This window comes from Corylus avellana, chromosome 2, assembly GCF_965113065.1.
Source record: "Corylus avellana chromosome 2, dhCorAvel1.hap1.2, whole genome shotgun sequence".
Classification (NCBI taxonomy): Eukaryota; Viridiplantae; Streptophyta; class Magnoliopsida; order Fagales; family Betulaceae; genus Corylus; species Corylus avellana.
In genome coordinates this window covers 33870680-33889832 of record NC_142491.1, presented here as the reverse complement: position 1 = coordinate 33889832, position 19153 = coordinate 33870680, and the positions used below count along the sequence as shown (strand labels likewise).

Below are 19153 nucleotides of genomic sequence, written 5' to 3'. Positions count from 1 at the left end.
CAGTCTTGACTTCCTCTCTAGCCTTGGTACCTTTTTTTTTTTTTTGATAAAAAAAAAAAAAAAGCCTACAAATCTACCTAGCCCTCTACGTTTCTCAAAAGCTCTATAATTTGTTTAATTTTATTTGGATATTGTATACACTTGGCTGAATTCTTGTTTTTACATCAATGATAGGGGCAATCCAGTCATAAAACCACTTCCAACGATTACTTTTCTTCCCTAGACTCACACTCACTAATATAATTTGATTAATTTCCACAATCAACAGGGAGTTGAATGAGTCAGATCTTGGCACGCGTTACTCTACTCACATTCAACTCATGAATGATTCTAAAAAATACCCTCCCGAAACCGCCCTTCACAATCTGCCGAAACTTCCACACGCACAACAGGGCATCACCGGTATTACGCTCGGAGCTCAAGGGCATATCGGTCATTAAGGTACAATAATCAATTTCCAACCTCCATGCGGCATGCCCTTCCAACGGTCCAAGCTTGACTCTGAATTGCTCCTCTGCTTGAAAATTCAACGTGGCCATGGCCTTCCAAAACCCTCAAGACCCTAACCATTCCCTAAAACAAGTCCTAGGGCCATTCAATTTCTGATCGATTTCTTGTGTCCTCTCTTTGACTCTGGGATTTCGTTCGGTTCTCAGGCTCGACATGATCATGATCGAGACGGCGCTGGATATTCTGGTCCCCTCGTGGTGGGAGATCAAGGTTACGGTGGCTGCCTCGCTCTTTGTGATCGTCGCCTACTGGTTCTTCACCTTCCGGAGCGGAGATGTCGACGTTGATCGACAACACCTCGACGGTAATCCGTCGAATCCTGGGGTTACGGTGAGCTTTTTGTTCTTTTGAGAATTTTGGTGTGGGGGTTTTCCCTTGGAAATGAGGATAAGTTCAATTTTTTTAGTTTGTTTTGGACTTTTTTGCAATTTTTGGTGTAAATTTATGTGGGTGTTTGAGAAGTGATGGTTTTGAGGGTGAAAATTTGGTTGGGTCATATGAGTTTAGCAATATTTGGTGTGATTCTCTCATTGGTTACAGCAAATATATGAGTTGTGTTTTATGTAGATGATAAACGGTTTAGTTTTGGACTCTGACCTCTGACCAGCTTTGCTTGGGTGCCTAAAAGGGGTTGGAGATTAGAAAATTGAGTTGAATTCTTTATTATGTAGGAAACGAAACCTCCAATTTTGAGTTAATCAATTACAGATTTTTCCTACGTGTAATTGGCATTTCCAAATGCATTACGGCAGTGCTGATTTTTACTTGAAGCTTGAATACCGTGTGTTGGGTGGCTGCATTGACTTGCTGCATTGTAGTGTTTATCTAAATCTTTATCTCAATAGATGAGCTGAGGCGCATTGGAGAATGAAGGCAACAGTAGGCCTCTACGTTGGATAAAGTGGCGGACCAGAGCCACTCCAGCACACTGGAACTGTTGATCATTCTGGTCCCAGTATTCGGTGACACCGGCCTCAGACTCGAACCTTTGAGTGGGTTCTTGAGCGTTTAAGTTGTCAATGTAGCACTCGGTCTGGAAGTGTTGCTGCTGCTGGCGCTGGCGCTGGCGCTGGGTTTCACATGGAACTTGCTCCATCTGAGCAAAGCAGCCATGGAATAGAGCGAAAAATTTGGGCTTACTAGAGGTTGGGTTCCATGGTTGGCAGCTGCCACCACCCCCTGTGCAGTGTGAAGGGGATGGTCTCCACTGGAGGTGTGTAATGGAGACCAACCTCTAGTGAAGTGCGACTCAACTCTAGTGAAAGGGGGCAAACTTCACTTTTATTTTTTATTTAATTTTTTTTGTAAATAAAAATGTCAGCCTCCACATCTAGAAAAAGTGAGCATGAGTTCTTAAAACAAAAACTTCTTTGAATGTGGGGGAAGTTTTCTAAAAAATGTTTTGTATTTTGTTTTCAGAAAAATATTATGTGTTTTGTTTTGAAAAGAGGATTAGTGGTGGAAGCTACATCTGAAAACTCGTCTAGATAACTATCGTCTGAAAAGTGGTTTTCAGTGTTTAAAAAGCGAAAAGTGTTTGCAAAAGTTTGCCAAACAGTTGTAAGGGTAGAATTTTGATTCAGAATCTGATTGTTGTCTCCTTTTGTGTGTACATTTTCGTTATGTTTCTCTATTATTTTCATCATTGTTGTTGTTGTTATTCTTATAATATATATATATATATATATATATATATATATATATATATATATATATATATTTGTTTCTTTTTGGTTTTGTAAAGTCGTGCTAAAGCTGTTTAAAGTTTATGCCATCTCGACATATATTGGAAATGCATTTATCCTGCCCGACACAGTCTGCATGTACCTGCTTCATGGAGTAATTTTTAACTTCTTTGACGTGCAGTCCTGCCCTTATTTTGTAGATGGGCCACTCGAAAGGAGATCCTCAAACAAATTCAGCATACTTAATCAAGGTATATAAGACCTTGAAATCATGTTTGGTTCTGGTGTTTGTTTCCATTATGAATACAGGCATCAAGTGTTTATTTTGTATTTGATATTGGCATGATGTAATGGAATCTTCTCTTGCTTGTTGACAATGAGATGGTGTGTGCTCTATTTTTCAGTTGGAATTGTTGGCGGCTAAGAATCTCATTGGTGCAAACTTAAATGGCACATCAGATCCTTATGCTATAATCACTTGCAATTCAGAAAAGCGGTTCAGGTTACTTTGATCTTTTTCCCCTACTTTGCACTTGTCTGAATGGTTGAGAGTTTAGGAAAAAAATATATAATGACATATATCAAACTTTTCATCTGTGGCTGGATATGAAGTTTGGGACAGATTTTGTTAATAGCAGAACTCTAACATTTATGTTTAACAGCATTATAGCAGTTTTTATTTTTAGTAATTAACAAAATAGAAGATACTCATCTAATTCTGTAGCTTTATGTTAAAGGCACTAATGTACTTATGATTACAATTTAAGTTTAGGAATTTTAGTGTTTTGTAATTTAATATTTAACTGTTAGGACTTGGAAAAAGCCAGTTGCTGGTTGTGAAATATGTGATTTTTTTTTTTTTTTTTAAAAATTTATTTATTTATTTATTTTTATTTTTTATAAGTAATTTCATATCATTAATAAAGTACAGAGGGGCACAACCCTAGTACATAGGGAGTATACAAGAGAACTCCTAATAGGAAGAAAAAGAAATACATAAATTCAGAAAATGTGCACAAGTAAGAACAATCAAGCTATGATGAGCTGCTATATATATATTGTGTTAAGCAGAAGCTTTCGCAATTTGAACATCGAAGTTTTTATGTCTTCAAAGTGCCGAGCATTCATCTCACGCCAAATACACCACATTATACACAACGGAACCATCCTCCATACTTTCTTGGCTGGACCACCTCCACGCACAGACCCCCAGCTAGTCAACAAATCCAGCACCCGTCTCAGCATAACCCAGTCTACCCCAAACAAAGAAAGAACGTAACTCCATAATTCTTGTGCGACTTTGCAATGAAGTAAAAGGTGGTCAATGGATTCCTCATTCCTTTTACACATACAACACCATTCAACCACCACAATATTCCTTTTACGCAGATTATCGTGTGTCAAAATTTTCCCTAAGCCTGCTGTCCACACAAAAAATGCCACCCTCGACGGAGCCTTTACACGCCATATACTCTTCAATGGAAATGAATGTCCAACCTGGCTATTTAACGCTTTATAAAACGACTTTACTTCAAATTGACCTGTGGCGTCCCACATTGCCTGAGTATGAGAAATTGGATGTGCTTATATAGAGCATAGTCTCTTTAAATGGTATGAGGCCTTTCGGTGGTAAACCCAATAATAAAGCCGTGCGGGCTTGGCCTAAAGCGAACAATATCATGCTATTTGGAGTAGGGTATTATATATGGTATAAGAGCTGAAGCCTAGCCTAAGATGGGGGGAACGTGCACAAGCCCATGAGGGTCGCCAGTGAGGACGCTGGGTCATAAGAGGGGGTGATTGTGGCGTTCCACATTGCTTGGGTGTGAGAAAGGGGATATGTTTATATAGAGCAAATGGTATGAAGCCTTTTGGGGGTAAGCCCAATAATAAAACCGTGCGGCTTGGTCCAAAGCGGACAATACCATACCACCATACCACTTGGAACGGGGTGTTACATGTGTCAGTTAGATACATCATATATATTTAGCCATAATTAGTCTCTCTTGTTATGGCAGGATTTTGTATTACAGCTATAGATATCTTGTAATTAGTAGGATGATTATAGTTTCCTTATTTAGTCTCTCTTTGATTGATGTAATTGCTGAGATTCAGCCTTGTAATTTCTATATAATACAAGGAACCCTCACAATGAGAGGTATTCAGTACAATTGACATGGTATCAGAGCCAAAATCATCTAAATTAGGGTTGTTCTAGATTTCAGTTATATGTTGAGGGGCATAGGAATTGTCGGGTTGTGATTCGAGTTTTCTGAGTTGGGTCGGGACTGGGCTGTTGGTCTCTTTGGCTATCGGTAACTTCAGGGGAAGTTGTCGATAATTCTGGTGGGTTCTAAACTGCTATTCGGCAGTTTTTGTTGAGGGTAGGGAATTTCTTTCTTGCTGAAACTACTCTGTTGTGGAGAATCTGTGGTGGCTGTCGGCAAGGTCTGTGAAGTCTGTGGTGGTTGTCGGCAGGTTCTGTGGCTGCTGTTCCTTGCCAGAGCAGTCTGAGTGTTCCCGGCGATTTCTGGAGGATTTGGGGCTGTCGGCTGATTCTGGTTGCTGTCGGCGTGGTTGTTTGGTGCTGTTTGGGTTGCTGACTGGTAACTGTGGGCTTCTTGGGTGCTGTTTGGTGGGCTTGGGCTTGCTGTTCAACGGATTTGGTTGCTTTTTGGTGGCTTTGGGCTTCTTGGGTGCTGTTTGGTGGGCTTGGGCTTGCTGTCCAATAGATAAGGTTGCTGTTTGGTGGCTGTGGGCTTCTTGAGTCCTGTTTGGTGGGCTTGGGCTTGCTGTCCAACAGATCTGGTGGGTTTGGGTCTGTTACTCCTTTATTAGGTTCTGCAATTTCTGATCCTAGTGGTTTCAGGTGTTTATTTTGGTTTCATCATGTCTTCTAGTGAGTCTTTCGGGGTCTGTTTTACTGGAAAAAATTATTCTGCTTGGGAATTCCAGTTTCAATTGTTTGTTACGGGGAAAGAGTTGTGGGGCCATATTGACGGTAGTGATCCAACCCCTACGGAGCCTAAGGAGTTGGCTAAGTGGAAGGTCAAGGATGCACGTGTGGTGTCCTGGATCTTAGGGTTTGTCAATCCTTTTATTGTGCTCAATCTGAGGCCCTATAAGACTGCGAAGACCATGTGGGAGTATTTGCTGAAGGTTTATCACTAGGATACTACCGCATGCCGTTTTCAGTTGGAATATGAGATTGCTAGTTACACTCAAGGCAATCTCTCCATTCAACAGTATTTTTCTGGTTTTCAGAATTTGTGAGGAGAATTTTCTGAGATGGTTTATTCGAAGGTACCTGCTGCATCTCTCTCTGCTGTTCAAGCTGTTCATGAGTAGAGCAAGAGAGATCAATTCCTGATGAAATTGCGCCCTGAATTTGAGGTTACTCGCTCAAATTTAATGAACCGGGATCCTTCTCCATCCTTGGATGTTTGCTTTGGAGAATTACTTCGCGAGGAGCAACGTCTTCTCACACAAGCTACGTTCCAGCAAGATTCCAACCCGAATCTAGTAACCTATGCTACCTATGGGAAAGGGAAGGGTAAGGATATGCACAAGGTCTAGTGTTTCAGCTGCAAGGAGTATGGTAATATTGCCGCCAACTGTGCTAAGAAATCTTGCAACTACTGTAAGAAACAGGTGGACTGTCATTCTATTCGGGAAGCCTTGGACACTCGTGTTATATTTCTTCCTCATGTTTCCACTGATCTCTAGATAGCTGACGTGTTTATGAAGGCCATGACACGACATCGCCATCTATTCCTTGTGGGCAAATTGATGCTTCTTGATCGACCAGCATCAATTTGAGGAGGGATGTCAGTCAGATACAACATATATATTTAGCCATAATTAGTCTCTCTAGTTATGGCAGGATTTTGTATTACAGTTGTAGATATCTTGTAATTAGTAGGGAGATTATAGTTTCCTTATTTAGTCTCTCCTTGATTGATATAATTGCTGAGATTCAGCCTTGTAATTTCTATATAATATGAGGAACCCTCACAATGAGAGTATTCAGTACAATTGACAACATGACCCCTCTTGGAAGGACTCCAAATTAGCTTGTCCTCCTTGCCATGTCGAACTTGGAAAGAATACAACCTCTCAAAGAAGGAGAGTATCATCTCCATCTCCCAATCTTGGACTAAACACGTAAAGATGACGTTCCACTGGATAACTCCATCTTGAAGGTGCATTTTATCCACCACCCACGCGTCTTTATGCTGAGCAATACTAAACATAGCTGGATAACATAGCTTCAGCGGGCTATCCCCACACCAAATGTAATGCCAGAAATTTACTTTGGACCCAACCCCCACCTCAAAGCGAACAAAATTGGAAAACTTATCCCACCCCCTTCTAATATGTTTCCGCACGCCCACTCCATAAGTTCCCAATACCCCTTTTGAACTCCAACCACCCCTTGTATGCTCATATTCAGCTGCAATCACCAATTTCCATAAAGCCTTTCTCTCTGTAGCATACCGCCACGACCATTTTTCCAAATGGGCTCGATTAAATTGAATCAAATTTTGAACTCCTAACCCACCTAACTCTATCGGAGTACAAATCCTCTTCCAATTCACTAAATTTAAATTTACCTCATCCCCAATAACCATACCCACTGGAATAGGGAACAATGATAGATATAAGTAGGTAGGTTGGAAAGCGTACTTTTAATCAAAGTCAACTGATCCAGCTAACCGACATTCCATATTCTCAATAACTCCATTCCAAATAGAAGTGGTCTTATATGAAGCACCCAAAGGCAAATTCAAATATTTCATTGGCAATGAACCGACTCGACACCCAAGAAGATGAACCAGATCTTCAACTTCTTTCACCTTGCCAATAGGAACCAGCTCTGATTTTCCTAAATTGATCCTCAACCCTGAAGTTGCCTTGAAGCATAAGAAGATACATCTCAGATTTTGAATTTGTTATGATTGCGCACCACAAAAAGTCAGCATGTCATCAGCAAACAATAAATGATTCACACCAAAGCTTTGTTGTCCCCAGACCCCACTGAGAAACCTGTCAAGAGACCTTGATCCATTGTTGTAGTCAACATCTGGCTCAAAACCTCCATAACCACCATGAACAATAATGGAGAGAGTGGATCCCCCTGCTGCAGCCCAAGAGAGCTAGGAAAAAAACCAGCCGGATTTCCATTCACAAGGATGGAAAATCTCACCCTAGAAATACATAATTCTATCCAAGACTGTCACTTGTCCCCAAAGCCACATCACTTAAGCAAATAGAGCAAGAAATCCCAATTAACATGATTATACGCCTTTTCCAAATCCAATTTGCACAACACCTCAGATTCTCCCGATCTAAGTCTACCATCCAAGCATTCATTGGCAATAAGTACTGAATCTAAAGTTTGTCGACCACAAATGAAGGAATTTTGTGAATTGGAAATAATCTTGCCCAATACTGACTTAAATCTGTTAGCGAGAACCGTGGATATGATTTTATACACCCCACCCACCAAACTAATAGGCCGGAAATCCTTCACATCCATAGCACCTGGCTTCTTTGGAATTAGAGAGACAAAAGTTGCATTAAAACTCTTCTCACATCTCCTGCTCCTCAAACTCTCTTTCTACCCAATTACTCTTAGCCGCATCAATGGACAAGAATGATAGATCATCCACGCTTGGCTGCCAAGCACACTGTTCGGTATACAGTTTTTTTTTTTGTAAAAATGTACTACATGCTCCTTTATTTCCATAGGATTATTGGACATAGAATCATTTATACTCAAGGAATCCATGTGATTATACCTTCGATGTGAGTTGGCCACCTTGTGAAAGAATTTTGTGTTTCTATCCCCCCCTCCTTCAACCACAAAGCTCGTGATTTTTGTCTCTAGTTCACTTCCTCTAAAAGACGAGTTTTCTCCAGCTCCTTAGACATATCCAGCTTCCTCACCCATTCCTCCTCCACTAAACAACGACCCTCTGCAATAATATCCAGATCTTGAATTCCCTCCAACATTTCCTTCTTTTTCTTCCCTACATCTCCAAATACCTTCTCATTCCATTTCTTCAAATCCGCCTTCAATGCTTTCAACTTACTTGCCAAAACATAAATTGGTAATCCATGAAAACCGTAGGACATCCACCAAGTTTTAACATGATCAACATAACCTTTAGACTTCAACCACATATTTTCAAATTTAAGATACCTGCTCCCTCCTCTGGGCGCCCCAGAGTCCAACAACGTAGGAAAGTGGTTTGACAAAAGTCTTGGCAGTCGCCTCTGTGTCACCTTTGGAAAATGTTCTTCCCACTCCAGAGATAATAAGAATCTATCAATTTTAGACCATGTGAATTATTGTTGAGAGTAATCTTAAATAAACTTTTAGGATTAGAGTTTATTACTTGGGTAGGGTTAGGTTTCTTAAGGTTTGTGGTTATTCTTTTAATGCTGATGAATTTGGATTATTAAGTGTTGCCAATAGTTTCTCATAGTGCACGTATGGAGTTTGTGGTTGGCAAACTTTAAGGACAGTATTTAGGTGGCATCTTGGTGTCACACACTTCATGTCTGGTAGATTTTGCCTATCCTCTTTCTTTTCTTCAATATTATCAGGTATATGTAACCATATGTTGGACTTTGATGTAGAGTTAAGGGGAAGCTGCATATTGAGTACGTATTTAGTCCTGATAAGTAATAATATTAAAGAGATAGAAATACTGTTTGCAGAACTGTATGCAAAATTGAGCTGGCTTATAATATATTTCGTAAAGAACACTATAAAGTTTTGTACTTAAATCTGGCTATCAAGTTGAACAAGTTGTTAGAAGTTTTAAATGGTATGCTCTTTTCATATTCTTTCTTTCATTTCATTAGCAAGATTTATTGCTAGATCTTATGTGGTATCGCCATAGCTTTATCATAACTACTTTTATCTAATATTAAATGCTATTGCTCTTGCAGCTCAATGGTTCCTGGTTCAAGAAATCCCATGTGGGGAGAGGAGTTTAATTTTTCTGTTGATGAGCTTCCTGTTCAGGTTGTTATCATGATTTATCATCCTTATGATTCTTATAGATGTAGATTTAGAAGACTTAGTTGTGGGACAATATTGGGAAAAGAAGAGTCTTGACCTTTTAAATCGACCTTTTTTCTATTCATCATCATCATCTCTTATTCTTTTTGTTTTTTTCATTAACATGCATGTTCATTTCCTTTCAAAGTTGGCATGCTGTGGAATGAAAAACTGACAACACACTTCTCTGTTGTTTTTTTTTTTAATTTTTTTTTATTGAAGGTATTCTTAAGAAATGGTTTCACATTTAAATAGTTATTCTTTCACAAATTATTCATTTTCGTTTTTGCACTAATATGCAAGTCCATTTTCTTTCAAAGTAGGCTGCTGCTGTTGATGAAACACTGACAGCCCACTTGTCCATTGTTTTTTATTGAAGTTATGCATAGCACTAGTTATTCTTATGTAGTAGTATCATAGTGAGATGGTATGGTTTCAAAATACATATTTGTAGGGCTTTTCTGATCCGACGTTTGAGCCAGATACCTTTATTGACATCTTAGTCGCATGCTTTGTACAAGTTAATTAGTTAGTTGTTTCTGTGTACTTGGGTTCTATCCAGGTGCGGAGGGAGGGGTGTTCGAGAGGGGTCAAATGCCCCCCCCCCCCCCCCCCCCCCCCCCCCCAACCTCCCAAAAAATTATCCCAACGTTTTTTTTCGTTATTTTTTTCTTCAGTCAGTCTGCTTCTATCTCAGCCTTTCAGGTTAAAGATTAGGTCAAACAAAAGGAAGCAGAATAAAGAGGGAAGAGGACGATTGACTCTTAACTTTTTCGCAAAAAACGCAACGTTTAAATAAAACACGAAACTTGTCGTTTTAAGTCTTGAAACAAGACAAACACTTAAATTGAGGATTGCGGGGCCGTCATAAAACTTGAATTTTATTTTTTTCTTCTTCTTTTGTTAATTAGCACTGATTCAAGCCTGAAACTTTATCTAAGGACTAGCTTTACAAAAAAAAAACAAAAAATACTAAGGGCTAAGTTGTGGCGCCACTTTAAACAAGATTTAGTATTTTACTTTCTTTCTTTTTTTTTTCTTTTTAGAGCACCACTTTAAACTAAACCTGAGAATGGATTTCACCAAAAAAAAAGAAAAAAAAAAAAAGAAAAAAAAAAAAGGCCAAGTGCTAACTGCTATATATATATAATATAACTCTAGTTTGATTTGCCAAACAATAAAATTGAGGTGTGACTTGTCCGAGTGCGATTTGCAATCAATGTATTAATAAGTTTCAAATATCCAATCAAATTTTTACATTGATTAAGCTTTTATATTTATATTATTCTTTTAAATTAATTATTTATGAATATATATTGTTTTGTTGTACATTTTAATAATTGTAGCTACTTGAGATTATGGAGAAAAACAATAATTCTATTTAGCTACAATCAAATTATAAACAAGCTCGTGTCAAGATAGATTTAGCAAATTTGCTAGCAGATACTTGCTTAAGAAAAAAAATTCGAATTATCATCCTAGTGATAGAGATCAAATCCGAAGAGCATATATACAAAAAGACCTTGTTAACCAGTTAACCATTGAGAAAGATATATTCATGACTATAAAGAATGAAAACATCATGGAGGGATTTCAAAGTATGAGGACCTGTCAAGGGTAATTGAATAAATTAACACACTAGGTGTGACAAAATACATTGTAAGTTACATTTATATGTTTTAAATAATAACTAATTAATAATTAATATTTTAATTAAGTGTGTACTTTAGTTTTTATTTAACTCTAGGGTGTTTTTTTTTTTTTTCATTTATTAAAAAAAAATCTTGACCCCTTTGAACTAAAATCCTAGCTCCGCCCCTGGTTCTATCCCTATGCACTTTCATCAAAATTTTTAGTTGTAAAAAGTATCATTTAATTTTCTTCATTGCCTTTGGAAGCTTTTTTCTCAATAATTGAGTAAGCAGTATCCTTAGACCCTTTTTCTTTCTATCTTTTTTTGGTCAAAAGGCAGGGCTACTCAAATGGGGTCGCCCTCCTTCTATCTATTAACTCCATAATCTGGATGAAGGCAGGGAGTTGATCAGGTCTCTGGTATGAGGCTAAGTTCCTAAGACCTTTTTATTTATTAATTTTTGGATAAGTAATCAAAATTTTATAAAAAGCGAAAGGCACAACCCAAGTACACAAGAAGTACCTAAGGCCTTTCTACCAATACTATTTTCATATTATTGTCCAAGATGCAGATGGAACTTGAGTTTAACGGTTCCATCTCTATGTCTGTACTTTTTGGACTTAGAACTGATCAAAGTTGATATTTCATCCTTCTATGTTGGACATGCACATATAAATATATGATGTGACGAAAGAAAGATAAATGTATATTTGTCTTTTGTTTATTTTAATGCAGATCTCTTTGTTGGCATTACTGGCTTCTTTAAGTTGGTCTGGTGTATGAAACTGATTTTTCCCCTTACTGCATAGCAGATTAACGTGACAATATATGACTGGGATATAATTTGGAAAAGTGCTGTTCTTGGTTCCACGGCTGTTCGAGTTGAAAGTGAAGGTCAAACTGGTGCAGTTTGGTACCCATTGGAGACCACACCAGGGCAGGTATATTCCTTTTTGTTGGTTTTATTTGATGGCTTTTAAATATCATTCATTATTCCTTCTAGAGATCAATACAAATCTGGTATTTCCTTTTCAGGTCTGTCTCCATATAAAAACAATAAAACTGCCCGTAAATTCTTCCAGGTAGCTTTTTTGTTACATCTTTTTAGTTTTAACTTTTAGCTTTATCCTTTTACTTATCAAAAAAAAAAGCTATATTGGTTAGCCCATCGATCTTTCCCTCACTGTGCATATATCTATCTATATATACAATACCTAAAACACACTCACACACACACACACACACACACATGTTTATCTTATAGTTGCTAATATGAATGGATCTACTGAATAAATATTTACTACTGTATTTGGGAACATGGCTTTATACTTATGCTTAGAATGTCCACTGATTTAAATTCTCTGAATCTACATGAAAGTTTCCTTTTCTGCATTAAAGAAAGCACTCAGATGATGCAATCCTGGTAGACAGTAAGCCACATGAATAAGATTTTGTTTTTGTTTTTTGTGTTATGGGACGTGTAAGCCCTAATACATGAATGAGTTGATCACATGCATGCGTATCTGTATTTGCAGTTATTGCATTTTACTTGACTTTTTACTTACCTTTAGAATTGATTTTGTGTATTTGATCTGAATACTTCTTTCATTATTCTTGGACATAACAAATTTTTGTGCTTCTCATTTCATTTTCTGTCTGCTTGATATGTTTTCATTTCTTGCTGTTGCATCTAATGCGACTAGAGCTGCTTTATGTTAACACTAAATATGCTTGCACTGGTCTAGATTATAGTTCCCTTTTAAATGGGCGTCATGTTGAATTGCTAGGATGGACCCCTACTCCTATATTGTTGGTGTTATTGTTATTATAATCATATTTCTTTTCCTAATAATTATAGTTTGTCACGTATCAATTAATTTTTTTTTTACTTATCAATAATAATGATAGTTTGTCTTTTGTATACTCCCAGTATACTTGGGGGCGCCTTAACGCTTTCAATAAGATTGACTATTACTTATCAAAAAAAAAAAACTATTAGGATACCGAATGGCTATCCTGGAGCTAATCCTCGGAGAAGGATTTCTTCAGATAAACCAGGACTGACAGTGGTTCATCAAAAGCCAGGGCCTCTTCAAACAATATTTGATCTCCTTCCAGATGAGGTGAGTTGCATAAACTCTTTTTGTGGTAATGTTTATCTCCTGAACTTTCAAATAGCACATACGTAACTATAACCATGTATGGGTCTTTATACTGTCCTTCCCGGTGATTTTAGTTGCATACCTAACAAACAGAGTATCTATTTCAGGTTGCTGAACATAGTTATTCTTGTGCACTTGAGAGGTCATTCTTATATCATGGTCGTATGTATGTCTCCACATGGCACATTTGCTTTCATTCAAATGTTTTTTCTAAGCAAATGAAGGTGAGCCTGTCATTCTTCTTTCCTAAGGTTGAGTCAATATTATACTAGTTTTATTTTTTTTTATTTTTTTTAATGAAGTAATGCATAAGTCAATATTTTACTAGTAAATTGAGGACATTAGGGAGGTGTCATTGATGCGATTCAGTTTAAGGAGCTCTGATACTAAATTTTCTCATCACTTTGAATATACTCAATCCTTTACATATAAAGCAGCTCGAACAACATCAAATGGCTCATTCCCTGCCATTCTGTAAAACACTCTTACCACAACTATAACATTAATGTATTAGTGCTGAAACCTGAGGAAGTTTGTGCAAAAACTCGAAGAAAACAAATCAAACTTAATTACCAGTGAAGGCTACCTAAACCCCAACCAATAAGCACCCTGGATTGTAGATACCCACAAGAAGCCACGTTCACTCTTCAAGTAGCAACAATGTTCTAACACTGTTGTACTTGTCAAAAAAAAAAAAAAAAAAAAAAGTTCTAACACTGTTGGTATTCTCATTTTAGACAAATACATTATTCATTGTAACAGGTTTTTTATTTTTATTTTTATTTATTATTATTTTTATTTATTTTAATTATTATTATTATTATTATTATTTTTTAATTTTTAAATTTACATTTGACAGGTAGTTATACCATTTGAAGATATAGATGAGGTATGCTCTTTCACTCACTCGCACACTCTCTCTCTCTCTAGTCTTCCCTTGACCACACATTTTGCTGATTCGTTGTGGAATCTTTTTTTTTTTTTTTTTTTTTTTGTGAAGGTACGAAGAAGTCAACATGCATTCATTAATCCTGCTATTACAATTATTCTTCGCATGGGTGCTGGTGGGCATGGTGTACCTCCTTTGGGAAGTCCTGATGGTTAGTGATTGGTTCTGAAGCCAGAAGAATTTTTTTAATTATTATTTATATTTTCTCAAAGTTAGCTGCTGTTCTTATTTATATATATATGTTTTTTGGTGGTGCAATGGGTTAGGTATTATGTTGGTGGTTTATCAGACTAGAATATGGTGCTGGAGTGGTGCATCCATTGAATATGGCAATACTGGATGTTATTAGTTGACCTGATATTTCAAGTTGAAATAGAGAGTAATCATTGCTATAACTTTTTTTTTGATAACTGGGGTATCTGTTGCAGACTAGATTTTTGGGACATCGTTCAAAGTGCCCCTTCCACATGGGTCGGGGATGGCTTGGGCTTTTTCTTGCGGGCGTAGCCCCAAAGAATTATTTGCACTCAAGGGGGGTCGAATCTTAGACCTATGAAGCATTAGGACCAAGTGACTTACACTCGAGCCAACCCTTTGGGGTTCATTTGTGTGGATAATACCATTAACATGAGCAACCCCAACAAAGCCACCAAAAGCCCTAATTTGAACAAGTTCTAAATAAGTTATATCAATGATAAGGATATGATCTCCATTCCTGAAGTCTTTGTGAATACTTGTACCTGTGTAATTTTTTTGCGGTCTATGTTTCAGCTGGTTGCAGTCTTCTGCTTGAGCTTAAAACATGTATTTCAATAAGAATTTGCTTGTTGAAATTGGAAAAGGGTAGGAAAAGATTATACATAGAACTTAATTTTTTGTTTCTATGGAGAATTAAACAAGATCTTTTCACAAAAATAGGAAAGGATGTTTTGTGTTTGCTTTTTTGAGAATGGGTATTGACTTCTGGAGGATAGGGTTTGAAGGTGTTGATGAAGTGGTTTTCTTTTGATTCTCTTGAATTGCTTCTCTCTTCTTCATATTGGGTTTCTTAGGGTTATCCTAGTGGGAAGTAAATTAATTAATGAATGTTTCTCAAAATTTCATGTGGATTAATCATGTGATGCCTCTTTCTTCCCGAATTATCAGAAGTTTAATGAAAAATTTATCCTAGAGTAAGAAGAATTATTGCCCTTTTTTTTTTTTTTTCCTTTCTTTGTGTTACCTACCATAGAGGTGCTTTTTTCGTTCACAAAGTTTTACCTTTGTCCCTCCCTTGTTACTTCTGTCCTTCCCTTCCTAGTTGTCCACATTGTTAGTTTTGTAAGGGTGCTATTAAGGTTTTGTATATATTACAGAAGAAGATTTTTTGACATTGTTAGAAGTGTTATAAGCCGAGTTAGGGTTTGAGTCATTTGGGTTTTGGGGGGTAGTTTAGTCTTTATGGTATTTCCCTAATCCTATATAATAGGATGCTTGTATTAGGTTAACATAAGTTTAATAAGTTGAATAATACAATAGCCTCCACCTTTTATGTGTAAATCCGTTCATACAAACTATAATATGGTATCAAAGCCTTAGGGTTTGAATCCTTTGTAGTAGTGATTTTTTTTTTTTTTTTTTTTCCGCTCTATTTGTGTTGTTTTGTTGAGGGTTTTTCTGGTGGCAGTACCACTCATGTGGGCATATGGGCAGTACCTTCAAAGAGCTCTCTAGAGCAGTTTTTTTTCTTGTTTCATGGTGATCGGAACACTTTTCCAGTGAGTTATATATATATATATATATCGTTTGTGTTTTGGTGTTCTGTGATGTTGGCCCGCCTGTTTTGTGGTTGCCGGCGTCGTCTGTAGTGGTTGGTGTAAGGTGGCCGGCGTGGTGCTGCAGCCATCGAGAAAAAAAAAACAAAAAAAAACCAGCACTGTAGTTGTTGCTAGGGTGCTAGTTCTTGTTGCTGGGTGTGATAGCCGGCATATTCTCTGGTGGTCGGAAAAGGCGTAGTAGCCATCAAAAAATAAAAGAAAAAAGAAGTTGCCGGCGTGGATGTTTGTGTTGTTGAAATGTTGATCTATGGTCATTGTTTGCTTCTGTAGTTGCTGTTTTTGAGGTGGCTGGAATATTCTGTCTTCTCTATCAAGTTTCGGCATTTTCTGGCAATGCTCCAACGAAGCTCCGGCAACTCTCTTTTTTTTTTTTTTTTTTTTTTTTTTTTTTTTTTTAAATTCAGTAATTGTTTTCTGGCAAAACTTCTTGGTGATCATTGTATTCGACCGGTCTTGGTGTTTTGCGGCGAGATCTGATCAAATCTTGGTTGTTGGTGATCGATGTATCCGACCGGCCATGGTGTTTTGTGGTGAGACCCGATCACATCTGTTGTTAGTGATCGTTGTATCCGACCGGCCTTGGTGTTTTGTGGCGAGATCCGATCAAATCTTGGTTGTTGCAATTTCCGACAAGTTTTCGACCCGCGTTAAAGTTTTATTAAATTATCTTGTTATTTGTATGAGTTTTTGTATTGTATGCTCCAAGCTATTCCAGCTTGAGGAGGAGTGTTAGAAGAGTTAGGGTTTGAGTCATTAGGGTTTTGGGGGTAGTTTAGTCTTTATGGTATTTTCCTAATCCTATATAATAGGATGCTTGTATAAGGTTAACATAAGTTTAATAAGTTGAATAATACAATAGCCTCCACCTTTTGTGTGTAAACCATTCATACAAACTATAACAGATATGATAGTTGTAACATCCCAATCCTATATTGAGAAGATGAGTAGGTTAAAGACATATCGGTGTTAAGTCCCATATTGCTTACTTCCTAGGTGAAATTGGGCTGTATAAGTAATTTTAGGGAAATTCCAAAATTGACTAGTTATATTGGAGTGATAGTGTAAATGTGGCTAGTGCTTTTCCTTAGGTTGTTACAAATGGTATCAGAGCCGCCTAGTAACGCTATGTGGTATTGGAGCACTACATGACGTAACTTCAAGGGTTTAAGGGGAGGGGGGAGGGGGGGGGGGGGTGGTGAGATTGTAACACCCGGTCTCATATTGGGAAGATGAGATGAGTAACCCATGTAGAGTAGGGGGCTTATAAAAACATTCATAGGTACTAAGTCCCACATTGCTTACTTTCTATGTGACACAGAGTTTTATAAATGACACCCGGTCTCATATTGGGAAGATGAGATGAGTAACCCATGTAGAGTAGGGGGTTTATAAAAACATTCATAGGTACTAAGTCCCATATTGCTTACTTTCTATGTGACACTGAGTTTTATAAGGGATTTTAGGAAAATTGTAAATTAACTAGTCCTTTTAGAGTGATAGCGCAGATGTGGCTAATGCTTTTTTTTGCTTGTTACAGTAGTTGATTTAATATGCAAAAATGTGTTACATGGTAGTTGTGGGCATTGGATTTTAACATGGTTGTGGTTGAATTATGTTTTGTGACGTGTAAGTAAGCTGTTTTTGCTGCTGGCTAAAGTGTGTTTAATTTACTATGATCAGGTTTATTAAAATCAATTATATTTTTTTAGTATGTAATCGAAATATCATTAATAAATAGGGCTGTAAATGTGGAAGCAGATGCTGTTATTGGCAATATACGCATTCACATAATGCGGTTATCACTTTTAGGTATCCGTATATGCATTATGCGATTACAATTCGCATTCGCGTGGTTATTATCCACTACCTGCATGAGGTAATGTACATTTTGGGCATTCTTTAGGTCTCTATTAAGGCCTATTTTAAACGATTTTGAAAATAGTTTGTGTTAGGAAATTTATCCTATTTTCTAAGACTCGTGAGACGCGAAAAATAAGAAGAAAGCAAAAAAGTCAATCACACATGACAATAAGTGTAGATGACTAGTAGAAAATTCACTATCAAAAGATGGAGTATGAGTAGAGAAAAAACACTTAGAACCTAAAGCCTCAATACACCCAAATCTCACCATTACACAATAGAGATTATTCCTTAAAGGAGAATACAAAAGACAAGATTAAAAAAAAAACTTATCTTCTGTTGGAACAGATGACGACTAGTCTCTTTATTTTTCTCTCACTGAAAGTTGCACCTTTTTCTTTTTCTCTCTTGTTTTAGCTCATCCAAAACCAAGAAGAAAACATATTCGATGCTTTTGCTCTGACTGTAACTCTACCCAGCACTCCTTTGCTCAAAAAAGACGTGCAACACTCCACTGATGTCTTCTAATTCACTATGCTCAAGGGAACCACCACATGTCCTTTTATAAAGGACCAAAGTTGGTTGACTCTCCTAATACAAGGAGAACTTGGAGAAATAAAATCCAAAACCCGATAGGTAAAAGAAGGTAGTCGGCTACCACACAACAAAAGCCAACATAATAGAGGTTGTGGGGCCCACAAGTGTTGATGGGTGAAAGTCGCCCATGTCAACAGTTTGAACCTATTTTTAATGTTTTGGGCATGTTTTAATATTTTTTTAAGCCCTAGTGTTTTAGATGAAATCCATATCTATTTCACATGCCAAGTTAAAAATAACGAACAAAATACAAACACCCCATTATGGGTTTATCGAAAAAAAAAAAAAAAAGAAAAAGAAAAAATAATATATATAATATATATAAAGGGAACGTGGATGTGGTTATTAACTGCATCCGCATACCTTGAAACCGCTTTTCGCATCTGCATATGTGGATAACGGATAGTTGCAGATAGCAGATAGTGACAGTTAATATCCACTTGCATTTTCAACCCTATTAATAAGTGAAAAGTGCAACTTAAGTACATAAGAAATGGACGAGTATCCGCATACCTTGAAACCGCTTTTCGCATCTGCATATGTGGATAACGGATAGTTGCAGATAGCAGATAGTGACAGTTAATATCCACTTGCATTTACAACCCTATTAATAAGTGAAAAGTGCAACTTAAGTACATAAGAAATGGACAAGAGAAATATCTAGTTAGAAGGAGAAATAGAAGAAGAAAATCATGAGAAACTAAGCAAATTAGGAAAGACAAACGTAGTTGTCCAAAGGTAAGAGTATTGAAGAAAAAAGATTTAAGCTCCGCCACTGTCCTCTCATGGTCATCAAAACTTGTATTATTTCTTTTCCTTCAAAGACATCATAAAAGGCATGAAGGCATCATCTTTCACATAGTCTGAG

At 37.2% G+C, this 19153-nt stretch overlaps 1 protein-coding gene across 3 annotated transcripts in view; it reads left to right on the top strand.

Moving 5' to 3' along the window:
- Positions 1–279: 279 nt before the first annotated feature.
- LOC132178146 (C2 domain-containing protein / GRAM domain-containing protein) overlaps positions 280–19153 on the top strand; it is a 37402-nt gene continuing 18528 nt past the window's right edge. Inside the window, exons 1-11 of one of the 3 annotated variants that reach the window (XM_059590603.2) lie at positions 280–441; positions 657–840; positions 2396–2446; positions 2600–2697; positions 9156–9231; positions 11713–11841; positions 11936–11982; positions 12900–13023; positions 13170–13286; positions 13922–13951; positions 14063–14162. In XM_059590603.2, the coding sequence (XP_059446586.2) occupies positions 664–840; positions 2396–2446; positions 2600–2697; positions 9156–9231; positions 11713–11841; positions 11936–11982; positions 12900–13023; positions 13170–13286; positions 13922–13951; positions 14063–14162 (949 nt within the window). In that variant the 5' untranslated portion in view covers positions 280–441; positions 657–663. The other 2 variants (XM_088513171.1, XM_059590609.2) reach the window with 2 other exon arrangements.